This window comes from Hibiscus syriacus, unplaced genomic scaffold (assembly GCF_006381635.1).
Source record: "Hibiscus syriacus cultivar Baekdansim isolate YM2019G1 unplaced genomic scaffold, ASM638163v2 tig00111715_pilon, whole genome shotgun sequence".
Lineage (NCBI taxonomy): Eukaryota > Viridiplantae > Streptophyta > Magnoliopsida > Malvales > Malvaceae > Hibiscus > Hibiscus syriacus.
Window position 1 is genome coordinate 561,505 of NW_024063160.1, and position 27,902 is coordinate 589,406.

The 27,902-nt window shown below is 34.0% G+C and overlaps 2 protein-coding genes and 1 pseudogene across 3 annotated transcripts; 1 reads left to right on the forward strand and 2 right to left on the reverse strand.

Annotated features, from left to right (window-relative positions):
- The first annotated feature begins 294 nt into the window (after positions 1 to 294).
- Positions 295 to 2,425, forward strand: LOC120168178 (annotated as a pseudogene).
- Positions 2,426 to 2,953: 528 nt separating this feature from the next.
- LOC120168137 (uncharacterized sugar kinase slr0537-like) lies at positions 2,954 to 18,489 on the reverse strand. 2 transcript variants are annotated; one of them, XM_039176966.1, is made up of 10 exons: positions 18,484 to 18,489; positions 17,727 to 17,730; positions 5,248 to 5,418; positions 4,595 to 4,858; positions 4,448 to 4,519; positions 4,289 to 4,327; positions 4,087 to 4,194; positions 3,716 to 3,813; positions 3,484 to 3,595; positions 2,954 to 3,311 (listed from the first exon to the last, which is right to left on the reverse strand). In XM_039176966.1, the coding sequence occupies exons 3-10, from the start codon at positions 5,410 to 5,412 to the stop codon at positions 3,063 to 3,065; spliced, it is 1,107 nt and encodes a 368-aa protein (XP_039032897.1). In that variant the 5' UTR covers positions 5,413 to 5,418; positions 17,727 to 17,730; positions 18,484 to 18,489; the 3' UTR covers positions 2,954 to 3,062. The 2 variants fall into 2 exon arrangements, with proteins under 2 accessions (XP_039032897.1, XP_039032896.1); XM_039176965.1 differs by lacking the exons at positions 17,727 to 17,730; positions 18,484 to 18,489 and having other exon boundaries at positions 5,248 to 5,579.
- Positions 16,986 to 17,650, reverse strand: LOC120168179. The gene is made up of 4 exons (XM_039176985.1): positions 17,599 to 17,650; positions 17,385 to 17,512; positions 17,189 to 17,301; positions 16,986 to 17,109 (listed from the first exon to the last, which is right to left on the reverse strand). The coding sequence occupies exons 1-4, from the start codon at positions 17,648 to 17,650 to the stop codon at positions 16,986 to 16,988; spliced, it is 417 nt and encodes a 138-aa protein (XP_039032916.1).
- Positions 18,490 to 27,902: the final 9,413 nt, after the last annotated feature.

Consider the following 27,902-nt stretch of genomic DNA (forward strand, 5'->3'; position numbering starts at 1 on the left):
TTGACAGAAAAAAAGGTTGCAAAACTAGGCTATAAACATGAAGAACGAATCCAACTTACAAGCTCTAACCAAACTTTGCAGAAGCTGAAAGATACAAGGAAATGAATGTAAAAGAAAGGTTGCAGTCAAAGGAATGGAAAGTTTTATATCAAGGGAGATAAATTTATAAAATATCATCATAAAAACAAAAAAAAATTAAATTAAATTATATAAAAATTTAAAAGTTGAAACGAAACCCTTAATATATTTCGGTTAGAGCAGTTGAAATGAAATCTCCAGCCAGAGGAGAAAAAAATGGAATATAATCATATATTCCCAGCTGAGCAGGACAATAATAGGAGCTTTATTGTCTCTGAATTCCGTGGCTGTTAGTTCCTGTTTTCTGCCCTCATTAATTATTGAAATAACTTCACAATTCATCTGGGAAGTTAATTTGATTACTGTTCTTGGAGTTAGTGTTACTGTTTGCTTTTTACTTGGTCATGGTCTAATAATCGAAACGTTTAGCACAAATTTTTTTCTTTCCATGTAATGTAGGTTTTACATGCTTATATATAATTGAAGTTTAAAATTTTTGTTTTGTTTTTTGCTCGTTGGTTACTATCGGTTCAAAATTTTGTGCAGCATTTATAATATAAAATTAATCAAATACTAAATGTAGCAGAAGCTTTTGCAAAAGTTCTGCTCAGTATTTTGAATGGACAACTTGCTAAGCTTTACAGAGTTATTGTACATTTGTACTTCTCATTTTTGCTTGTTATTTTGCAGCAAAAGGGGAGGAGAAGGATTTTTTGCATCTTAGCGACTTTGAGAAAGCCACGATATTGAAGATCTTAGATAGGGCTGCAGAGGTAAAGGCACAGCTGAAATTTGGAGATAGGTCCTTCACTCCATTTAAGGGGAAGTCCATGGCTATGATTTTTGCAAAGCCATCAATGAGGACGAGGGTGTCATTTGAGACTGGTTTTTTCTTGCTGGAGGTCATGCTATGTATTTGGGACCAGATGATATCCAGATGGGTAAATGTGAAGAAGCTCGCGATGTTGCTCGGGTTTTATCTCTCTATAATGACATTATTATGGCACGTGTCTTTGCTCATCAGGTATGATACTGATTAGTGAGTTTTTTTCTGGAGTTATTATATGTATGTTTTTTGTTGCTTAAATGAAACATTGGGAACAGATGATTGCTTTAAAAGATTCACATGCTTTGTATTTGATGCATCTTCTTGTATGGGTTAATTTTATGCTTAAAGATGCAGTTCATTATCTGTTTGGTTGCAGGACATTCTTGATTTGGCTAAATATTCCAGCGTATCTGTCATTAATGGCTTGACAGATTACAACCACCCTTGTCAAATAATGGCAGATGCAGTCACGATTATTGAACATATTGGTCGGTTGGAAGGAACAAAGGTGTCTTTTCTTTCCATTGCACCTTCTTTGTTATGTTCTATATTGCGAATCTCAAATTGGCTGTACGATATAACTTTGGTTTGATGCGAATGCAAATTCCAGGTTGTCTATGTTGGGGATGGAAACAACAACATTGTGCACTCTTAGCTGTTGCCGGCTTCAGTTGTTCCTTTCCACTTTGTCTGTGTCTGCCCTAAAGGTTTTGAGCCAGATAAAGAGACTGTTGATAAGGCACAGAAAGCTGGGATCAGCAAGATTGAGATTACAAATGATCCTAAGGAAGCAGTTAAAGATGCTGATGTCGTGTATTCAGATGTGTGGGCTAGCATGGGACAAAAGGAAGAGGCTGCATATTGTCGTCAAGTTTTTCAGGGATTTCAGGTCTCTTTAGCTCAGTTTCTTCTTTTTAGATATTGATATCATCATATAAACACGGGGTAATAGGCAAACTCATTTAGTTTATACTGCTATTCCTGGGATGCCAATATAATTGGTTTGACAATGCCATCTTAGATGGTAAAATCCTTTATCTTTAATATTATTAAAACATATAATTAGAAATATCTGCTTGAATTATGAATGGTGTCTTGTGAGTTTTAATTAGATTTGTGTTGCACGTACAATGTGCATTATACATTATACATAGTTCAGTTGCTGTGGATTGAAACCTGATCAGCTGTGTGACATTCTAAACCTAATTTCCATCATTATGTTTTGTGCTTATCAGTTTTCTTCCCTTGTTTGATCAATCTCAACCATGTGCCTGTCTTGATTGATTTGCATATTCGGATTCAGGTTGATGATGCTCTCATGATAAATAGCAGGCCCAAAAGCTTATTTCATGCATTGTTTGCCTGCTGAAAGAGGAGTAGAAGTGACTGACGGTGTTATTGAGGCTCCAAACTCCATCGTCTTTCCACAGGCAGAAAATCGTATGCATGCACAGAATGCTATAATGCTTCATTTTCTTGGGTTATAATTGCTGCATTTAGAAAAAGAAAGCCAATTACGCCATGTTAGTTACTTCTGGAACTCCATATTCATCCTAGACACAAAACTTTTGTGAGTTTGACTTCTTTTCACGAGTTTACGGGTTCGAAACTTAAATTTTTTTACTATCTTGTGTAGTGATAACAATCCTATTTCAGTATATGTACATTGCTAGTGTCAATAATGTGTTATCATCTTTTATATTTCATTGCCTTCCTCGAAATTAAAATCTTTTAAGTCTAACGGATCTCCGAGGGAGGCGTTATGACACATTTGATCACGATGAATGCTTTCAACTTGCTTTTTTCAATGAAAGACCGAGGTGGAGTGTGTGGGCTAATAGGATTGAATTTCCTGTTTGAGATATTTAGCACTAATAATTTGGTAGTTGTTTGATGATTCATGCTCGAAATGACAATTTTATGAGGTAACATAAGACTTTTCCTCCACTAACACTCGATATAATGATTGAAGCCCTTACAGAGTTCCTGCAGAAATAATTCAATGATGACTCAACATTGAATATTTATGTTGATAAATACGAGTCGTGTGAACAAGTCAATCAAGCCCCCAAAATGCAACTAAATCTGCCCTTTCGCTTTCAGAAAATAAAACCATAGCAATGCAAGTCAAAAGGTTCTTATGTTATGAAGACGTTCAGTTCCGAATATCAGGAAGTGAGAGGCCCTTCATCTGCATCTGCTTGTACATCCATTGCCAATTCTCTGGGGTTACCTCACCCCCAAGGGAACGAATCACTGATCCACCACTACATGAGCCTACCTTGCAACATTCCTCAAGGGATAATCCCTTCACCAATCCATATAAGAAACCACTAGCAAATAGGTCCCCAGCTCCTGTGGCATCAATAGCTTTTGTCTCCCCTATAGCTGGAACTCGAACAATCTGCCATACAAGAATCAACAAAGACACTATAAGAAGGGCATATTTTGATCATATTTTCTGAGTTCTGAATGGTAACTGTCACAGCACAACGCATCCTTGAATGCAGGCATTGATAGGATGATAGTATCTCAAACAGTAAGAACTTGTATCTGAAGTGATGAAAAAAATGAACCTCTTGTCCATGTTTTGCGATGCATCCATTGGACCCTAATGTAACCACAGCCCATCGGCAATACTTGGACAGATATTCCAGTGCAGCTTCAGGATGAGCATTTTGTTCACTCCTAAAGAAGTAAAACAGGAAAAAAGGTATCAGCAGCTACCACATGCGGTTTATGCATCAATTTCTGACACCCTGAATGTAAAGGACTCCATTCATTACTAAGAAAATAAAAGACGGTCACCTCAGCAATTCAATTGCTTCGTCCTCATTGGCAAAACAGAGATCTATATCCCCTGATTCCAGTAACTGTTGAAGAGATTCTCTAAAATTCCGAACCATCTGATAAAAGTCACAGGCTTTATGAGATTAAAATATGCAGAACCTGAAAGCTTTGATTATTGAAAACAACAACAAAGAAGAATTGTGAATTGAGGAGAATTAAGATGCCAATCAGAGATGATATACCACCACCTCAGTAGATTTTTCTACCATGATCACTATCAAAATATCCAAGTAGAGAATCTGTTTTGCTTACATACTAACATAGACCGGCTATTTCACCTTATGCATAACATTACATTTAGCCTTCAGTAAAACATAGTCATTAATTACCTCAAAACTGGCCAAATCCAACGAAACAGAAACACCATGTTGTTTGGCAATTCTTATAGCTGCTTGATTGACTTCCAAATTGAATGCGCCATATCTCACCACCAACCACTGCAATGATAGAAAAGCCATTAAATTGAATGTTCCACGATCAAACCATTAATAATCGAGGTTCCTTGTTTTAATTTTATAAAATAATACTCACCTTGGAACCACTAAAATCCCATTTGGTCAATTCATCCCCCTGAAAAGAAAAAGGGGAATAAAAATTGATTGTATGTTTGTATTCAGAAAGAAGCAGACATATATCCTTAAAATCAAGAAAGATAACTAAATATGAAAAAAGGGGGATTGTAACATTCACCTGAACTCTTACAGCAGACGATAGGCAAGGTCGCATTGTTCGGTTGCCGAATGCATCAACTAGGCATATACACTGAACCATAACAGTTAACACTTATCCATTTAAAGCACAATTCAATTTCACAGAAATTGCATTCAGAATGATCACCTGAGCAGTAGTTCCTTTCTTCTTTCTCAATCTTGAAGTATTAACCCCACTAATGTTCATATTACTTGCAAACAATTGACCTTGCTCATCATCCCCATAGGCCCCAATCATCCCACAGTTAACCCCAAAGCCTGAGCTAAGTCCTCGAATAGTATTTGCAACACTCCCCCCAGCCATAGTCTTCATAGGAGATGGACCATCAGCTGACGCAAGGATGTGTCTATTCAGCTCCATTAATATGTGCTCAAGCTCTTCAATCGCCACCTACACAATGATAGCCTTCAATAACAACAGAACCTCGTTCCAAGTTCCAACTAAAATGCATGATTATTCCCATACTCATCAACCAAGAAAACAAATATTTCAGTTCCAAGGTTGAAAGTAATTACTTTTGTCAGGGGAAATACTCGGTATGGAAATCAATGATGTAAAATGGCAGGAATAAACAAAAATAGCAACAAGAAATTGCGCAAGCTTGAACCAATAAAAAAAGTATAAAAAAAGACCCATCACATTGGGATTCGAAATTATGAGAAGAACGCGAGCAATTCAAAGCAGTCAAATCTTTTCCGCCAGTCAGAAACCCAGATAATTATAAGGTAACAAAAGAAAGAAAAATGAATAAAAAGTAACAAAAAAACATAGAAACATACTGGAATTGAACCACCACGTTCACCGGGAATTTGGTCGAGAAAGGAGCCATCGACACGAGCGACGTGATCGATGAGGGCGGCCGGTTGGAGTCCAAGTATAACAGGAGCATTGGGCTCAAGCTGAACCCCAGCTTCCCCATTATTTAGCAAAGTTTCTACTCCCATGGTTGTACCTCGAGTACTATTTCTAGTTTCCCGGGCTCCTTGAAGACTCTGATTTCGAAAAGAGCTTATATTATTATATAGGCAGAGGGCTAAACATGCGTACGCCGCACTGCAGGCAGATGTGGAAAGTCCGCGATATGCTCCCCCTTTCGGCCTATTTAAGTCCTCTTTATTATTATCCTCAGGAAAAAAAAAACCTTACCTTTTTTATTTCTATTTATATATACAAAAACTGGCCTTTCGGCCCCAACAACGGTGTAGATTCTGAATCATGATTCAGACACCTAAGTATTCTTGGGGTTTGTCGGGTAATACGAATGGTATCCACGTTTGTCTTCAACTTGACTCCTTAACTTGTAAAAAGGTGTGGAATTCAATAATTTCCACTGCCTTACATAACTTCTCTTTTGGTTTAGAAATCAGTTACTTTGGAACATTTATCACGGTTGCATAGAAACTCAAGCACATGATGGACCATTCTGAAAAACAAGTATGGATTATTGATAATCATGACTACATTACAGACTTTCTTCTACTTATGTCTACTGATGGTGTGGAGATTTAGGTGAAAGTAGTTTCATGCAGATAACTCATAACCAAAAGTTCAAATCTCTAATTAGTCTAAGTATACTGTTTATTTTGTCATTTTTGGATCATTGGAAAGCGGGATGATTTATGAGCTCAGAATCTTGCTGCTGTTCATTTTTTGGAAGGTGGGCCATTGGCATAGCGGCTTGGTTCTTGCCCTCCCTTAAAAATTTACTACTTTGTTATCAGGCATTTTTATTAAATAACCCTCAAAATTCATTTATTAGACAAAAAAACTACAAAAGTATTAATTGAAAAAATATCCCAAATTGCATAGTAGGATTACCTTGCGTCATATAAAATGCGTATAAAATCCTCGTGTTCTATAGGTCGTAAGACTCCTACAACGTGAAAACATTTTTCAGAGAATAAAATTTAATATTAGGTTAAACGGCCTCGCGTTATACCAAACGTAAGATACACGAGATATTAAATCGCTTCATCAATTTATCTCGTGTATTTTTTAAGACACTTCAAGTTCTACAGAACGCGAGGTATATACATTTCCAGCCCATACAACAAGTGTTTATAGGCATGCTCGAGGGATATTTTCGGGTAGTTAATCTAAAAATTTGGTAATTTATAAGATTAGAAGCGTAATATTAAAATTTATCTTTCAGTTAAGACCAATATTGACACATACGTGATATTGTAAATGAGTTAAAAATCGTGTTGAAAAAGATTCCAAAGCTTGTTTTGTGCATTAAGAAAAAGTTAAAATGGTTTTATAGACATATTCAAGGGTTTTTTGGGTAATTAATATGATTTTTTTTGTAATTTATAAGATTAGATGCGTAGTATTGTAATTTATCTTTTAATTGAGGGTAATATTAGCACATACGAGACATTATAAGAGGGGTAAAAATCGCGTTCAAAATGGTTCCAAAGTTTGGTTTTTTCGAAAAAAAGCCAACACTCATGTTCAGAGAATTTTCAGAAGTTACTATGAATATTTTTGTAAGTTATAAGATTAAAGGCGTAATATTATTACCTATGTTTTAATTGAGACTAGTATCGACACATATGAGACATTCTAAGTGGTATAAAAATCGCATTCAAAATGGTTCAAGAAACCAAAAGAAATTGAAAACTAAGGAATACATTTTGTTATTTACAAAAGTAATACATAATTTCGGCTCTTCGTTCTTTCTTTATATTCGACTAAATTCTCATCAAGGTAAATCATAATCACATAATTAAAATATCATAAAATAACATAACGATAAATATAATACAAGAAATTAAATAACATAAATTTCAATATTAGAAAATACAATTACATAATTATGATACATAAATTGTAATTAAAGCGTTGTTTCTGATGTGTTTGATCCTAGTTTTGATAGAACGAGAAGTTTCCCGAATCTTCCATGTACGAGGGAAGCCCTAGGTTTTCGAATGGAGGTGTGTCATTTGTCAGATTAGCGCACCACAAGAGGATACCAACAGAAGAGGATACCTTTTTAAAAACGATAAGAAGGTTCATGAGATATGTGAGTTTGATGGAATGCAAAGTTTTCTGAAAAGTTTTCCAAATTCCATGTATAAGAGAAACCCTGGGTTCTCGAGTAGAGATGTGTCATTTGTCATATTAACGTAACAAGTGATAAAAAGAGGATGCCACCAAAGAGGATACCTTTTAGAAACGATAAGTTTCTCGAGAAGGTCAAGTTACTCATCTTGAAGAAGGTTCATAAGATCGATGAGCTTGATGGAGAGAGAATCGGGAATAAAAACGGAATTTAGAAACCATACCCATGACTGCAACAATAGTAAACACCTTTAAATGATATTTATGTTCGAATTAACGACTAGTTTGATGGAAGAAAATGACGTCACCAGAAGAGGATGTCTTTTAGAAACGATAAGTTTCTCGAGAAGGCCAGGTTACTCATATTGAAGAAGTTTGATAAGACTAATCGGGTTTGATGGAGAGTGAATCGGGCATAAAAATAGAATTTAGAAACCACGCCCACGATTGTAACAACATCAAACACCTTTTTCTTGGATTAATGGTTGGTTTGATGGAAGAAGGGGACACCACTAGAAGAGGATGCCTTTTTAGAAATAATAAGTTTCTCGAGAAGGTCAGATTACTCGTGTTGAAGAAGGTTCATGTGAAAGACAGTTTTGATGAAACAAAAAGTTTCTCGAAAATGCCATGTTTGATGTAAGAAATGTGAAAGATTTACTAATGACCTTAAAAAGAAACTCAAAAGACGATGTCCTTATAAAAGGCGTCATCTTCGGGGGATATAGCTTGTAATACCAATATTAGCATAAGGATCTCTAAGTTTCATGTCAAGTCATGCCATAAAAAGAGGAGCCACTTATAAGTAGAGACCCCGCGTTAAAATTTAGAATGCCACCAGAAGAGGATGCCTTATATAAGCAAGGACCTTATGCCCTGCAAAACGTTTTTTTCCATTGAGATTCCTGACCTGGCAGGGACCTCACGTTTTGTAGAACGCGACGTCTTCAAAGATTCCTCTTCTATTAATTTCAACTAACTAGAACTTCGTGTATTTCTTTTTTTTTTTTATAAATTAGTATTTCAATAAATTTCATAAAATATGATGGTTCCCAAAATATTTATGCATCGAACCAAACTACATTTTTCATATACTATTTTTTTACTATAATCACAAATTGCACATTTGTCACATTTTTAATTCTTATTTTTCATATTTTTCCATTCCCCTCTCGACTTCGTTCGCTATGTCAGGTTGGCAAGTCTTATACTGATTCTTCTTCTTCTCCATTTCCATTTATTATATTCTTCAAGTTTACTCTTATGATACTCAACTATAGACTTTATTGTCTCATTGATGAGAGTTTAATATTACATATTTTTATTATTATTTACCTCTCATTTATCGCTTGGATATTACTGTTTTATCTTTATTTTGAGCTTATTTTGGACAGAACTTCATTGGATTAATTAGCCTAAAAACTAGTAGTTTTGACGATCCATTCCACATCTTATAGAAGATAAAATGAACATCCTTGAATATTTAATTTGGAATTTACTTGGGACAAAGTTATCCAGAAGAAAAAGAAAATTTCAACCAGAAGACTTAAATATTTATCTTTTGTGATAAACCTTTTTTAGTTTAGGATTTTTAGTTTGATTCCTCTATTATTATTTTATTTAATAATTAGTTATTTTATTAGAACTCTTATTAGGATTTGTTTATTTTATTGTTTTAGGAATTAATTATTTTATTTACTTAGAACTATCGGGTTATAAATACCCCTTAGAATCAACAGTTGAAATGTAGATTGGAATTTATATTCCTTGGTTATTTATTGAAGTTATACTTTTCTTTCATCTCCAGCTTTATTTTCTTTCATTATTTTCTTTTCACAATGCTAAGCATGATCCAATCCATATTTGGTTAAACTTCTACTTAGCCAAAGGTTTTTGCGAAACTCAATTCCATTCGTGAGAATTGAATCTTGATCTTCATACCTTCAGATCTTATTCTTGATTCTCTAGAAACTGAGAGTGGCAATCGGTCATTCTCTTAAAAGTTATTACATCTTCAACTCAAAAGGTGCATGTTGATTTGAATACTTTTTTACTTGAAGTTTGGAACTCGAGTCGATTGGTCATAATTTGGTTTCTTGTGAACAAACTTAGTGGCGATCTGTTAAGGGGAATCAAGACCGAGTTCAATTCTTGATGATACGCTATAACTTGAGTCGGGCTTTTTAAGAATTTAAAGTTATTTTGGATCTAACGGCGATAGATGTGGCTAGACCAAGAAAGATCAGATTTCGAAGATAAACTTGGAAATTTTGATTAACCAGAGAGAAGAGTTAGCTGCAGGGGTTGTGCCTTGTTGGCTATAACCGTAATACATCACGAAGGGAAAATTTTATTTTGATGATCGATCGAAATTGAGGCTAAGCAAAACCTGAGGCTATATCATCTTTATTATATTCTTCTACTTTATTTATTTTCTCATTATTATTTTTATTCAATATTTATTTATTTATTTATTCATTTATTTTCATTAATTTTAAATCTCCATTTTTATTTTCTTGCAGTTGAATCAATCCGATAAACAACATTATCAAATTTCCTTAGTCTTTGTGGATCGACCATATTTCTCTATTTTATTTTATTTTATTTATTTGAGAATTAGGAATTATTTTCATTTGACAAATTCGACGCTTGTCACTCATTTACCCACGCCTCCTTATATGAAGACGAGCTTGAATCCCAATCGTCGGAGTCAGAGTCGAAAGACCCAAAAATAAAGTTCGAAACCACAAAAAATTTTACCCACGTATACATCATTTTGAATAACTCAAAGAGAATGTGAGGAAAAACAAATGTGGGGGGCCTGTTTATACAAGTGATACCTAATTCATCAGGTGTACAAGATGTAATAACATCATCATTGTACTACGTCCACAAGAACTATATTTTTTTAACTAAGTTAGATAAACTCGAATTAAAAAATGATTTTTAAATTTAAAAATGAAATCGATTATAATTATTACCTTGTCTGTCATCTTATCAATCAACAATATAAAATCATGCAGAGTTTTTTGGTAGGTGGGTGTGAATTAGTGTACCAATCCACTTATCATTCATATAACAAAATATAATTATTTTTCACATTAAAAATGTATAATAATATAAAAATATAAACCTAGTTTATTTTTAATTACTTCTGAAGTAGTGGAAATTGAAATGGGGTCGGGTCTTTTAGAATCAGGCGTAAAAATGACATTCGAAACCAAGCCCATTATTGCAACAACATCAGACATCCTCTTATAAATTGTTGGTCTAAATCAAAATTATAAATTATAAATTTTAAAAAATTACCTCATTAATTACTGGAGCAACATTTTGGGGTAGATGCATAAAATTGTTGTCCAAATATTTTGATATTGATATTCCCTCCATCCAAATCACGATTGTTTGGAGGAATTCCGAGTAGTTCCTCACACAAGCCGTACTAGTAGCCATTGGCAATATCAATAACAATCGTTCCATCAACAGGAAGCTCAAGATAAACTACAAATCTTGAAGGGTAATAGTCGCTGCCTTACAAGAAAAATAAAAATGTGTGCGTCTCCGGCCTCCACCTTTCTATTTTCGACACCATTTTCTTTAACAAGATAAAATTTTGTATCGAATTTTATGAAATGATGATGGGTTTTGAAATCAAATAAATTTGGAGTTGCCATCGACCTTTAGGTTAGGTAGGTTGAATACGTAAAAACATCTTTTAAAACAATTTTAAGAAAAACATTTAAAAAGACAAAATGAATTTGCGTATTACCATAAATTCATTTTAAGGGACACGTGGAGAAGGATAAGCACCCCACATCGTAAAAGGTGTTGGATTAGCATAACATTATTTCGGTGCTTGAATCAGCATATTACTCGATCCTTCGCAGAAGGTATACGGAGAAAGACGAGCAAAATATTGTTATTGATCCATCTCCGTATTTGATTAAATAAAGCACTGAAATGGATGTCAAAATCGAACATGTTCTCCTATATGAACTTCTTCAACTCCCAATAAGTTCCTGCAAAATGTAATGATACATATGTGTTGAGTTCTTCATTGAACTCCAGTTTTTGCTGCGGAATATCTCATTTGAAATCTTACCATCCCTATAAAAATGTCAACATGTTTAAAATGAATGAATAAACACGCATGCTCCTATTTGTATGCCTAAACAATAATGCATTATGTCAATTACATTAGGACCACAATTTCCACTGACTCGTGGGTCTCTTCTCTTCTTCTTTGCTTTGTCTTCATCTTCATGATCATTACAAAGTTCCAACTCATGGATTCATCTCATGTTCGGAAACAAATTCGTTCTATGTTTTCCTTTTGGATTCTTTCCTCATATCCACTCTAAAGTGCCATTTCAAGTTTTCACTTTAGATTCACTTTTCTCAAAGTGTCTTTTCGGGTTTTCACTTTGGTTTTTCTTTATGTTTCTTTACTTTCTTTTCATTCTCTTCCATTTTTGCTTTTCTTTCTTTTATTCTATTTTCCTTATCTTATCTTTTCTTTATTTTCTTTTTCTTTTTATTTCTCTTTAAAACTGTGGTCTTTCTTATATGCCCCAGATAATATTAACTTGGTGAAAATTTGCTCCAATGAGAATTGAAATGTCAAACTTGATTTCTCCATCCCAAATTTTAGGCTCTCAAAGCTCCTTATTTAACAGGCCCAATGTACACTCTTCATCACTAAACACGAGTGTCAAAATCTCGAACTACTTTGGATTCCCTTTGCTAAGAAGATTAACTCAAAGTAATACCAAGAAATCTTATGATTTATATTCACCATGTTGGCTTACTCAAAAGATACTTAAAAAATGAAAGAAATGATATAAATAAAAGTTTGAATTAAAAGAAACACAATTCATTGATGAAAATTTATAACTTTACAAAGTCATGGCAATCTTAGAAAGGAAAGAAAATCAAGAATTAAAGTACAAATGCTTCCAACCATTACTAGTAGGAAGGTTTATGCACTAATCAAATATGGAGCACTAATGTAAGCCTGTGTTTAGAAGACTTCAAACTTTGTCAAAATGCCTGCAGACGTGAAGCTTCTCCAAAAATATCAGACTCTCGAGAGGGTATAAATTGTCGGATGCCTAATATCAACAAGCATTTGAGCCGCCCTTTCGGGTTTTAAACTCAAATCTATCATTTGGTTTTAAGATGCCCTTTGCGGATTTTCAACTTGAACCCTCCTTTTCCTTTTCATTTTTTATTTTATTTTATTTTATTTTATTTTCTTCAAGCATAATATCTCTTGATAGAATCTGAGTTTATTGGATTTCTCAGCACTTCTCTATCAATTTCTCCAAAATCGATGCTCCTCCGGAAAATGTCTTTTTGACGACATATAGCCCTTCTCAATTAGGCATCCATTTCCCATGGAAGTCTCTATGAATTAACAAAATCGTTTTTAGCACTAGATCACCCTATCAAAATTCCCTTAGATGAACTTTCTTTTTTATGAACTCACATCATACGCTTCTAGTACATCTAACCATGACAGATAGTTTTCAATATCTTTTCCTCAATAAGGTTCAACTGATCATATCGAGCCTGACCCCACTCAACCTCATCTAACTCCACTTCTTTCAAGATCCGAAGCGACGAACTTTCAACTTCAATAGGCAATATTGTTTCATCCCATTAACCAAAGAAAATGGCGTTACCCCAGTTGAAGTTCGTATTGTAGTACGATATGCAAACAAAGCGAATGCTAACTTCTCATGCCAATCTTTATAAGTATTAGTAGTTTTTGACATTATCTTCTTTATATTCTTATTTGTTGCCTCTACTGCCCTATTCATCATCGGACGGTAGGTAACTAAATTATGGTGTTTTATTTTGAGCTGTACACATAACTGTTATCATCTCATTATTCAGATTAGTGGCATTTTTTTTAATAATTCTCTTTGGAAACCCATATCGATAAATTATTTATTTCTTGATAAACTTGCAAATTGTTGATCTCGTGATACTGGCATAGGAATCATCCTCTACCCACTTAATGAAATAATCGATAGCCACCAGAATGAAGCGATGACAATTTGAAGCATTTGGAAAAATTGCCCCAATGACATCCATGCCCCAAATTGAGAATGGTCATAGTGCAGTCATTACTTTCAACGACAAAAAAGGTGCATGAATCTTATCGGCGTAGATCTGACACTTACGACATCTTTTAGCATATTCTATGCAATCTGTCTCCATGGCGGACCAATAATATCCATATCTCATGATTTTTCTAGCCATAGAAAGGCCAGTTGCATGTGTTCCATATATTCCACCATACACTTCTTCAATAATAGGTTTTGTCCCTCTAGCATCGACACATCTCATTAAAACCTGATCTCTACCTCTTTTATACATAATTTTCCCATTAAGAATATATCCTGCAGCCATCCTTCTAATTATTCTTTTTTCTATCTCAGATGCTTGCTGTGAGTAGGTCTGATATTTGATGTACTGTAAAATATCATGGTATCATGGACGACCATCTGCCTCTTCTTCCAGACTGTAACAGTGTATCGGGATCTTATACACTTGCATCAAGATTGGAATCATATCCTCTATTTTAATTGCCTGAAACATTGCAACCAAGGTGGCCAAAGCATCATCCATCTGATTCTCTTATCTAGAAAGATAAGTGAATGTGACTTTAAACTCTTTGATTAATTCAAGGATCAAGTTTCGATATTCAAGTAATTTCGGATCCTTTGTCTCTCACTCACCTCACAGCTGATAAACCACCAACGAGAAATCTTCATATATCTTGAGCACTTTAATTTCCCTTCCCAAAGCTTCTCTTAAACCCATAACAAAAGCTTCATACTCTGCCATATTATTGGTGCAAAAGAATTCTGAAATCGGTTAACCCAAATGATAGAGATACGGGTGAAACACACGATTCGTCAAGTCCATAAAAGCAGCTGGAGCATTAGTTAACCCAAACGTATCACCAAGAACTCGTAATGACCATAACGCGTTTGAAAAGCTATCTTCATCACATCCGGTTCACTAACCTTTAACCAATAGTACCCAGAACGAAAGTCTATCTTTGAAAAACACCTTGGTACCCCTAAACTAGTCAAACAAGTCATCAATACTTGAAAAAGGATACCGATTCTTGGTCATCAACTTGTTCAATTGACGATAATCAGTGCACATTCGCATTGTATCATAATTTTTCTTTATAAACAAAACTAGAGCACCACATGGAGAAATACTCAGACGGATGGAACCTCGATCCAATAACTCTTGCAATTGCACTTTCAACTCCTTTAACTCCTTAGGTGCCATGCGATAGGGCGTAGTAAACACAAGGGCTAAATCAGTATAAGTCTTTATACAAAACACGACCTTTCGATCCAGTGGCAAACCCGGAAGCTCTTCTAGAAACACATCAGAAAAGTCCCAAACCGTACTAATATTCTACACATGCAACTTTTCGACCGGGATTAAGTACGTAAGCCAAGTACGCCTCACAGCCACGGCCCAACATCCTACTTGCATCCAAAGCTGACACAACATTAGAAAGAAACTCCGACCGCTCATCCACAACCACTAAATCAACATCGTCCGCTGTCTTTAGAATAGCCCAGGACAACTCGAAATCCAAGTGCACACGATGCTCGCATAACCAATCTGTACCCAAAATGACGTCAAAACCATGGAATGATAACTCCATCAAATCGGCCAGAAAAACCTCACCTTGAACAACCAAAGAACACCTACGGTACACATAATCCACAAACCTAATCGAAACATCACTCCGGAAGCTCCAACCTAAAACCTACGAATCTCCACTCTAAAAGTTGATAAACAACAACTATAATCAACATCTAACTCAGATATAATCGAACAAATTAACATCTAAAAACCTAATTCCAGATTCCCTAAAATATAAAAAATCGACATTGTTAAGAAATCAATATCCAAATGATTTGAATCGAAAAAATGATTTAATATGATAATAATCACGCCAAATACAACTCAATTTCATCAAGAAAAACTCAAAACCAATTGAAGAAATCAACACATTAATTAGCTCCGAAAATTCAATTGAAATCTTATAAATCATTTCAATTAAATCAACAATTCAATAGAATCATTAACACTTAGTCACTTGCCCTCGAAGCTTGAAAGAAAACCAAGGAAAATATCCTTACCTTGCTGGAAGTAGATTGAAATCAAGATCATCAATGAAACTCCATTATGATCAAGCTTAAAAAACAAGAAGAGAAGATAAAAGAATAGAAACTTGAGAACTAAAATCAAGATTGAGGTGAGTGAATTTTAGAAATCAAGAAGAAAAAAAGAAAGAATTGATCAGCTTGTTTAAGAGAAAAATGAGAGAAAATGGTGGAAGTTAAAAGTAGTTACTAAAATGTAAAATAAGAAGGAAATGAAAAGCATGTGAATGAAAACAAACAAATGTAATTTAGATTAAAATGAATCTAGATGGAAAAATGATAAAAAGGGAAAATTAAAACATTTTAATTTAGAAGGGGAAAACTCTAAACATAAGCCTTGGTGTAATTGCTTCATATACTTTGGACATTGTGAAAATTTATAAATGATCATCGAAATTATAATTTCCAATTCTTTCAATTCAGTCACCAAATCATTTAATTAAACTTCCATAATTAAAAATAATAATCTAAAATCACTTAAAACCTTTCCAAAATATTTTTAAAACCAAAATATGAATTTTAGAAAATTTTCTTCATTTTTATTGGAAATCCGGAAATCAACCGAAACCGACCCTAACTACCAGAGACTTTAGGACGTTACATTTTACTTCTTTATTGTGGTAGAAACTAGAAAGCAATACGAGCAATGAAGAATAAGTAATTTTACAGCTTATCATAAAAGAATACTCTTAAAAAAACACAGTTACAGAATTGTTGTTGTCTTGAATGCGACTCTTCCATGTTCGGATGTTTTATGTTTTGATGATTAGATTACAAGAGATAATATGTTTTAGAAAAGTAAACAAAGAACCTGATAGGCTTATTTTTCAACCCATGCATTTCACTTTTTTTCTTCCCTTTTGTGTTTCTAGTTACTTCTTTACCTTCAGATAAAAATTCGCAGAGAGCATAGAAATGGCTGTCCCTTTTTTCCCATATGTATGGGGTAAGGGGGAGGTAAGATAGTAGGCTGCCCCCAACACCAGGTTGAGAGCAGCTTCCGTAGGAGACCTCCAAATTATGAAATGCCCTCCGTGGGACTTGATCCCACGACCTCAAGGTTTAGAACCTTGTACTCTACCAACTGAGCTGGATGGTCATTCGCAGAGAGCATAGAGAAGAGGGTAAAAGAGATAAAACTTGCAATTTTGCAAAGCAAATCTTATTTCCAAACATGTGTCTGAATGTGTGTTGGACACAGGGATACATTAGATACGCTGACAAAAGATAGGCTTAGGAGGTAAAGATTAAGCACTGATTCCAGTATCTTTGTCAGCAAGGTTTGCAATGTGGAACTGCGATGTGTAACTATTAGTAGGGCCATCAGGAACAGAAGGCTCATTCAAGAACGCCCAATTGCTCTTCGTCCACCTACGGAAAAACTTTACGTTATACAAAAGCTGTCAACATTTTTTTTCTCTTAATGAGTGGACTAAGGTTAGCTACCTACCACCCATTTTTCTCTATGATATTCTCCGTGTCTGGAAAACCCTGTTTTGCCCGAGGTAAAGGCATGGAACTTGATCTTATAAATTTACCTCCGCTCTCCTCGAATCGAATTTCCTTTTTGGATATGACAATAAGATATATACTATTTCATTAAAACTTTGTGCTTGTCTAAATCTTTAATACTAAAAAAACTGTACCTGCAGCTGGTTGCTGCTATCTGATGGACTATAAATAGCCTTTAGATGATCTTCCTCCGTTTTCTTCTTTGATTTCCAGTAAGCTTGGATCTCTTCCTTGGTTAGCGATCGATTCCTTTGGAGTATTGCTGAAAGATTTTTAAGCAGGAAGGAAAACAAAATGGAAACATTACGGCCTGCTGGATAAAGCAGATAAGAATTTACCGCTATTAACCTGATTCAGAATCTGATACGGGTGAATCCCATCCTGCCATTAGGGAACCCATTTCACTTGCTTGGACCAAAACTAAGTAATGTCTCGTAGCAAATATCTTGAGAAAAAGAGTTTTATATAGATGAGTGGGGTCTCATCTTTTCCATCATTTTCTGCCGGGGAGTTAACCTTTTTACTCGTTCTTTACGTCAAAACCTTGTTTCCTCTTGATGTGAAAAATGAAGACAGAAGGGCCAATTGTTAGGCTGATGCACGCGTTTTGGTCTTATTTGTCTGTGATGGGTTCTTTATTCCCAATTTGAAAATATCTTGTGCTACTTTGTAATTGTTCTAAATCATCAATATCAACATTTTCAATACTCACGATTGTAGGGGAAATTCACGGTCTTCTATTTTGATGTAACTACAAATAACTAAGTCTAGGATGATTAAAAAAAACAAATATTAAGTATAAGGTAAAAAACAAACATATGCACCGAAACGTAACATTTTAATTAATGTTCTTGAAGAACGTGTAGTCGGATTGTTGGAAAAGGTAGCTGAAGCTTTCTTAAAACGGGTAGGCATAGGTTTGCTCCAACTCTTACCTTCAATCGTGTTTTTTGTCAAGAAAATCCCTGTCTCATTGTCTGTCAGCTAATTTCCGGAGCTGCATCAATGGCGTCTAGTATAGTCTCCATTTCCTGATTGGTCGACACTTATAAGAATGGCAGTGGAAGTTGAGGCATCGTCTGTCCGATAGCATCAAGCATGAAAATGAATAAACTAATAACAAACATGCAAACGCAGCTAGAATAAGCAGGAGCCATGCAGTAAATGAAAATGAAGTGTGCTGTACATGGAGTTTCAAGCAACCGTATATGCATAATATTCGAAAAAGCCAACGGTGGCCCCCTAATCAAGTGGAAATTTTGGAGTAGCTCAACAGACCAATCATTCTGATGCCGCCATTTCATTTTCCTCGAGATACTCAGGCTTCTACTTGAGAACATGAGTGACCATTTATTTATTTTAGATCCGGATACAAAATGATGTAGATCATCCGGATTTCCTATGCAAGTCACACCTTCACTGTCAATCTTTATTTGATCGAAGCTTTCAAATAAACATAATTGTACGCTTAGTGTAGTTACATAGATTATCTTGTTGTTTTTGTTTATTTAAATTAACTGAAATTTTCAATTTCAACTTCATAAACTTAAATGGATTTAAATTATAATGAATAGGGTTGGGTTAGATTGGATATGAGTGTTGGGCATGACATTGTGTTTAGAATTAAACCAAAACTAAAAATATTGATTAAACCGATGGAATTGAATTTATTGACTGAATAAATAAATAAAAACTTGACTTAACTAGGTTCAACTAATTCAATTAATTAAATTTTTGTTGATCCAAAACAAAAGGCTTAAGAACAAAATGTATCATTTTTTTACTCAATACGTGATTTAAATCTCAAATTATATTTATTTTGCCACTATGATATTTAAACTTTCTTTTCTCACTCTTACGTCTAAAGTATATGTTATAAGCTATAACATAAGAAATTATATTATTTCTTACTATCCTGGATTGAAAACATTCTCGGACATCCGAATTCGTTGCAATATATTTCTATATCATATCCGTTCGATGAGCCGATCTTGGCTAATATTGAGATTGTTCTATTATTTTTTAATATATTAATTATTGTTTTAAATTTACGAATTGTAGAAATCATATTTATGAATGATGATAAATTTTTATTAGATAATAAAATAATTTTTATGATTTTTTTATGAGAAAAAATTATGTACATGATAAAACTACCGTAACAATGAAGATAAAATTAGTGAAGGAAAAATAAAAAAGAAATTTCTCCCAAGTCTAACAGTGCTCTCAGCCGTCACCCTTCCAATCAGATTCAAGGAGAACCAAAATGAGCGTTTAATACCCTAATATGGGAGACATTGTGCTGAAAATGCACTGGGCTTGCAGTGGCATTAAATTTCATAAAAAGGCCAATGTACACGATTGATCATTTGAAACCACAAAAATACTTTCAACCATAAGGAAGGACCACACAGCCCAACCGGTTTCCATAAAGAAAATGGAGAAAAGCAACCTACTGACGTATCTATGCGCCAGGGAACCTACAATTGAGTTGGCTAATAAGGATTTAATGAGTACTTTTCGTGTGTGGATTCCCTTCGCATTTATCTCATCATATCATGCCTAACAACATATAATATACCACAAAAATATATATCACTATTCTATTAATCACAGCATTAACAAGAAAACTAAATCTTGTGGTGCAATAGCTTTTATTGCAACACAGTAACACAAAGATTTATCTTATCAAGTAACTAAAATTTGAGAATAAAGAATATAAATGATTGTTTTATTCTATTTAAATGATAAAAAAACTATTGAATATCAATAAAAAAAATTACTTTAACAAAATTCTTGTGTATATTATATATATATAAAAACATCAATATGTATTGATACATATGCTTAAGAGATCTATTAACAAAATATCTCATATGATCACATACTCTTTCTATCAACGAGATTCTCTTAAACTACTTTTCACACCTAGAACTTCTTCGCCGGTTCTCAACACCGTGCAACCCGCCATCGTCCTCCGTAGCTTTCACTTTGTATCAATAAAAACGAGCAGACAACAGGTAATATCGCAATTCAAATATTTAATATGCCATAAAGTAAAGCGTCACTCCTACTCAAAAACCGACACAACATCTCATAAAAGAGCTATATCTGTTGGCATTCACTCATTCAGCTACACAAAGATAAAGCCTATCACCGCGCGTCTTACCAAACAGTTATGACAGGCAGAAAAAAAAACCCCAAATCTCCTAGTTCCAAGTTCCCGCAGCATCAACCGTAATAAATTCTAGATTCTAGAATCAACTTGATCAAAGTTAACACAAAAAACAAAGTTGGAAAATATTCCTGATAGTAACCACACAGCCGAAAGTCCAAAAATCTCAAGTTCCAACCGGCTTTAAAAATCAGAACACATAACTATCCAACATTTTCGTATAAAAAGATTGATACTCGGGGAACTATCCTGCGTGTTCCGACAATCCACGTCTTTTTTACAGGTTAAATTCAGCTTTGTTAACCGTTCCAAGACCTCACTAGACACTATAATAAGGCAGTAAAGTTGAACCAGAGCCCCTTCTCTCTATACCATTATGAGGTAGTATCAGGTCAAATTGATCGTAGGATCTCTGCTACAAGCACTAATATTCTCAATAGTATTATTTTGAGAAAAGAAGAACAAACATAAACACTACTCTTTAAATAGAGTATATTTTGCCAAGTTGCCAAATAATAAAGGGAAGGAAAATCCAATCGTCCCGTTTAAAAAAATGGCAGAATTTCTTACTGTATATTTTGCTGAGTTTAAAAGGAGGATCAAAGATTATATTGTTCAAGCATCTACGCTAATGGGTAGACTCTGTTTTGGGATCTAATCCCCACCATTTGATAAATTCTCAAAGAAATCAACTTGTTGGTGGTAATATAAAAGACGGAGAAAAGACTTGTATAAAGTGTCAATTCTTTTGGCACTTCATTCTTGTCCGTGAAAGCTTTACTTCAGCAAGCGAATAATATCTTATTATGCTCCCGTAAAACAAATTCGCCAACTTGCACAACCCCCACTAGTTTTGCTCTTTATAAGCAGAAACCATTACAATTTCTTAACCATACCATCCCCTTGACTGAGGCAGCAATCTCTTCTTCCTTTGCTAACTTCTTTCTATTTTATTAGTTACTCTCACCCTGCAAAACTTGCATTCCCCTTCAACTTTTGTTCACCTTCAAAACTAACTCATCTGATATAGCTTTTATCATATTTTTCACTCTTTTTATTCGTCCCCCAAGTGAAAAATGGCATCATCTGTTACTTTTTCATGTGATTCAAACTCCTACTGGACTCCTAAGCAAAACAAGGTATTTGAAAGGGCACTCGCTGTATATGACAAGGACACCCCAGACCGGTGGCAAAAGGTGGCAGCGGCTGTTGGTGAGAAATCAGTGGAGGAAGTAAGAAGGCACTATGAGATTCTAGTGAGGGATCTCATGTATATTGAATCTGGTCAAATCCCTATACCCAGTTACAAAAGCACTGGGAGTAACAGAAGATGAATTGCTGTGGTGCAAAGGTAGTGTATTAATACTCCTATTCCTACCTCTTTTAATTCATTTCTACTTGAAAACTATCATTCATGCAACTCTAATTTCTGCCTCCTAATACTTTTTTTCATTAAATTAGAAAGATCAAAATATTCAAAAAGCCATCTTTCTTTAAACTTCCTCGGCAATGCCAAACGCTATCAACTTGTGACAGCGTCTTGGCAGGGCATGGAGTGAAGGTTTTCACAAAGACAATAGGAATATGAAGAATCTGAGAAAATTTCCATTTATTCAACTTCTCCAAGAAGATTAGGTTCACTATGTTAACAGCATATAATAGTAAACTATGCGAGGAGTTTCTTTTTCTTTCCTTCATAATTACTTACATGACCCTTTTTGCCTATATTAGAAATCATTTAAAGAATGTTATCCAGAATTTTCCCCTAGGATCTAAAGTAAGATATTCAAATATTTAGCTCATAAAAAAAATAATAATAAAGTCGGTTGTAATCATATCCATGTTTCCTAGCATGTCATGCATTCACCTTCCTTTTCTGGTTCATAAAGTTCAAAGTTCAAGCCAAACACCGACCTCTATTTCCCCTCTAAAGTATATTTTTTATTACTTTGCGACTATATCTATAGTCCATACCCTATTTCAACTTACTTAGAAAAACTTCCCACATGAAATCTAATCCCTTTTGTTTAGATCACGTGCACATGGTCCTATATATAATTCAAAGTGCTTGAATCCCATTACTAAAATAAATAATTTAGCCTGTGTTTCTCGTATTCATATCTGACATAACTCATTTTTTAGCCATAGATTTCAGATTTCAATAAAACCCCTTTTCAATAATGCTAACAATCTAACATAAACAGGCAAGTGCTGATGCTCTCTTATATATTAATCTAATTTTCTATTTGTACCTTTAAATCCTTTGCAGGTGTATTAAGAATCTAAAGTTCCAATGAAGTAGAAGTTTCAACTGCACTGTCAGAGAATCTGTATAAACTAAAATAAAAAAGGCATAAATTATAAAGACATGGAGAATTCGTATCGTGATTCTACCTATTTTATTTGACATTGAGTGATCTAGTCAGTTTGTTGATAAAACAAAAAAGTTGAACTCTATAGTATTAAGCTTGTGAGTATTGTACTGAAGTTCCAGATTTAAGTTAAAAATATATATATACTAGTATTACTACCTAATGCTTTGTGCTTCCTCTATTGAATCAATATTAATCTTGTTTGTTTTCAAATAAAGACAATAAATTAAGCAATCTTCTAATCAACAGAGAAACATAATTTTTCCCTGGAAATTACAATAACTAATCAAGCCGATTGATGACAAACATTAACGTAATAATTTCAGGTTTCGTTTCCACTTCATCATTAAGAGCAGGGAAACGTTCATTCATTAAACATAATTTGATTTCTATTCTCATACATCGTAACCGCTTGGAATCTAAAGAATAAAACATAATGTTTTATCACGATTAATAAATGACGGCAGTGGGAAGTAGCGTTTCATTACATCTTACCTATTTGAAATTCGGAGTCCAAAATTGTACGCTGAATCTGAAGAGAGAACCAATCAATATTGACTGAAAATCTCGATGGGATCTGCGAAAAGGTAAACAGAACAAAACGAAACAGGGAGATATTGATTTCCGGAAGGAATCAGATACCATTGAGACGGGGGATATCAGACATCAAAAAAAGGAAACATTGGAAGTAATTGGCGTCTTTTTAAGTTGATGAAAGGCGGGAAAAATAATATCCAAAATAGACAATGAAAAATCAATCTTCTTAATTGTAGTCTCATGATCTCATCTAGTATAGATATTTTGCGATCAACAGAATGTTATATACAAATGAATAAGTCAGGCATTGGGAAAGCAAACAACCAAGAAATCTCGTAGAATTACGGACATAAAAAAAAGAACAACAGAAGAAACCTACCCAAGGAGCATAACAACACCATTAGCCTGTGAAGATTCGGTGATCAGAGTATAGAACCGAGGTGAATATAGCATTTGTAATCTATCATGAGTGAAGGAAAAATCAGAGAGAGAGGGAAAAAGGAATTTAGGAGAAATAAAATAAGCCAATCTTATTGAATGAATAATCTCATACCTAGTTAAAGATTCAAATGGATATTAATAACAATCCCAACTCTTAACTAATTAATTCAACAGACTTATAGTTAGTTATAACAGAAATAAATTCTAAGTAATATATACTCTATCATTCTCCCCGTTTTCCTTCAACTAAACATCCTCCTAGGAAAAATATCCAGTTTATAGCACATGTTGCTAAAGCAAGAAGGAGCGATGGGCTTTGTAAGAACATTTGCTACCTGCTTAGCATGAGGCACATAATTGACAATTATTTTTCCTGCAATCACTTTTTCCCAAACAAAATGAAAGTCAATTTTCACATTCTTTATACGAGCATGATGTGTTGAATTTGTATCCATGGGTAAAATGGAGTGTTATCACACCAAACTATTGGTTTACTGAAGCCAATAGTTGTTACCCCAAATCAACTTAGAGACAACATGCAAGAGTGCTATACTCAACTTCAGACGTTGAAAGAGAAACTACACTTTGTTTTTTGGAACATCAAGCAATCAGATTAGAGCCAAGAAAGATGCAGTAGCCACTTGTGGATCTTCTGTCTTCAACAAAAGAGGCCCAATCAACATCTGTGTAACACACCTGACCAAAATCTTCAGTAGACTCGAAAAACAATCCATGATTCAGAATTCCACACAAGTATAAAAGAATTCTCTTCATTGCTTTCCAATGAACTTCATAAGGCACATTCATATATTGGCCCACTTTACTAGCTCACTTTACTAACAACATAAGCAATGTCAAGTCTAGTCAGACAAACATATTGTAAGCCATCAATAATACACCTATACAACTAAAAATCAGAGAACATAGTATCACCCCGACTTGACATTTAGGACTAACATTCATATGGGTAAGTGCATGTCTTGCTTTGAGCATATCAGCTTTGAAAACTAAATCAATGATATATTTCCTTTGGTTCAAGAACAACCATTGAGAATAGTTATGAACCTCCATTCCAAGAAACAGTTCAGATTCTCCTAGATCTTTGAGAGAGAATTAAGAGTTTATTGGATACACCATACTATCCACCTCAGTTGCTTTACTATCAGTGATGATAATATCATCAACATAGACCATGAGTGACATCATTGAAGATCCAACATTTCTTATAAATAGAGACGATTTTGCCTTTGAAGTAACAAACCCTAATTTGTTAACCAAAAAAGCCTTCAAGGTATCAAACCAGGCTCGAGGTGCTTGCTTGAGGCAATACAAAGCTTTTTAAATTTGTAAACCAACAGTTCACCAAAAGTACCGAGTTGCTCAAAGTCAAGAGGTTGCTTCACGAAGATTTCTACTAAAAGCTCTTCATTCAAAAAGTCATTGTTGATATCAATCTACCTAATGATCCATTTATTCAAAACAACTTCATCCAAAACAGTCGTAATTGTAGCAGCCCTAACAACAAGGCTGAAGGTTTCTTTAAAATATGTACCCACCTTCTGAGAGTAACCCTTTCCTACTAATCGCGCCTTGAATCTATCAACTTGTCCCTTAGACTTCCTCATAACCTTAAAAAACCATTTACAGACAAGAGGCTTCCGATTTAGAGGAAGAGATTGTAAGGACCACATTTTATTCTTAAGAAGAGCTGTAAGGTTGTTACTTTTGTAAATATGTACCATAGTTTATTTATTATAAATAGAGATGTAACCTAAACCTATGAGACATCGAATAAAACTTCTAGCGCTGCCTAGGCACCGAGGACGTAAGCATATTGTTGAACCTCGTTAAAATTCTTGTGTTCTTTCGTTTTCTTTACCTGATTCTTCAACAAAAGCATTATAATCATCTTGGATAACAATTCTCCAAAAGGGATCTTGTAAAGCCTCAAAGACATAATATGTTATATGTCCTTGACTTCATTGTTATACACCTTAGGCTTGAAGATACCCAATTTACTTCTAGTAACCATAAAATGTATATTAATACTTGTTAGGCTCGATCGATCAACCGAAAATCACCAAGAGGAGGTGAATTGGCCTTTAAAAATACTTTGGTGTGGGAGTAATAAAAGATAAGAATTAGACACACAATTTTCACAAACAAAGTCTACATCCACTACATTAGCTCCACACTAAGGATTTCAACAAATTCACTAATTTGTTCCCTTTTTTCTAGGAAAAAGAGTAATCTTTACAAATCTAGTTTTTCTTAGGCTCAATTAAAATCTCTCCCCTTTTACAAAGGATGATTGGTAAACAAGAATACTTCACAAGTAGATGTTTACAAAGATTTAAGCTTACAAGAATAAAAACAAGAGATATGCAATTAAGGTTTATAGACTTATGTACAAGAGAAAAAAGAAAGAAGTAAGAATGAAAACTCTTTTCTCTTTATTCCTAAGCTTGGATAGGTGTAGTAACCTTCTTCAAGTGTCCCTTTGTTTTTTTATCAGTTGAAATGTGTTTCTAGCCGTTTATGATCGTTGGGGATGAATTATAGTAGTTAGAAGCTTTAAAAACATGCAATAAGGGTCAATGCACATCAAGTTTCGAAAGTTTTAAAACTCTTAAACTCATTGTAATTGAAAGTTTTAAAAGTTTGATGAAAGTTTTGAAACTATTACTTAAAAATATGACCATTGAAGAAAAGCAAGTCAATGAAACTATTTCAAGGGACAAATTTTCGAAAATCACTATTTATGAACAAAACTCGTGTCTAAACAGTGTCATGAATAGTGTCAAATAGTGACTGAATAGTGTTTTCCATATTTCAAAAGCTTTAAACACATATTAAGTACTTTAAATATATTTTAATTAACTTAAAAACATTTCATATATATGAAACAATTTAGAAAACGTATTTTTCAAGTTATTTTGAACTTCGAATTATTTAAACAAATTCAATTAAGTCCAAAAATATTTTTTCTTTATTTGTTATATCAAAATATAGGTATAACAATACCAATTTTTGAAGAATGAATGGGGGTGGATGATGGTAGAGATGGTGATGGATGTTGTGATAATGGATTATGTTAAAGTGATGATGATTGAATAGAGGTAGGTGATGGATGTTGCGATAATGAATTATGTTAAAGTGGCGATGATTAAATAGGGGTGGGTGAAGGTAGAGATAGTGATGGATGATGGGATAATGGATTTCGTTGAAGTGGTGATGACTGAGTGAAGGTGGGTGATAGTAGAGTTGGTGATGAATTTGTGATAATGGATTTTGATTTAGAGATAATGTAATCCATATAACACCTGAAGTGGAGAAAAAAAGAAACCCAACAAATTTTATTCTTAAGGTGCTAGCAGTTAGATTAAGAGTAGAATGAAACACATTTTCATCAAATTCAACATGTCTAAAAATATAAATCCTGCCAATAGAATCCATGCATTTATAACCTTTATGTCTTGGTGAATATCCTAAGAATAAATAAGGAAAAAACATAAAATGTAACTTATGTTGTTTAAAAGGTAATGACAAGTAAGACATACATGATTATCTTTATTATTAACACATGGAATATTACAAATTTTCAAAGCTTAAAGAACAACATGTCTGCTAGGGTGGCCCATCCTCTTATGCCACAGATCCAATGAAATACTTTTAACAGCAGAATATAAGCAAGTATTATTCTCAATATGAGTAGAACAATGATTATTGAAACTATTAGTAATACTATAAGAAGACTTATTCAACTTCACATTGTACATGCCGCACTCTTAATATCATTCCAAAATAACCCTTCTTGAATTCAGATACGAACTTGACAGTAGAAAGGAAAAAACTCAAGAGACAATCTATTATCTTAAGTGAATTTTGAAACATAAAGGAGATTCTTAGTGATTCCATGAACATATAAAAGATTTTTAAGTTTGACTAAATTAGAATTAACAAATAAATTGGATTGTCCAACACATTTAATAGGGAGAATATTATCATTCCCAACCTGAACATTCCTTGAAGCAGGAGAAATATTATAAAGCAGCAAATTATTACAATCATTAGTGATATGATGAGTAGCCCTTAAATCAAGGTACCAAACATTGTCATCAAGCATT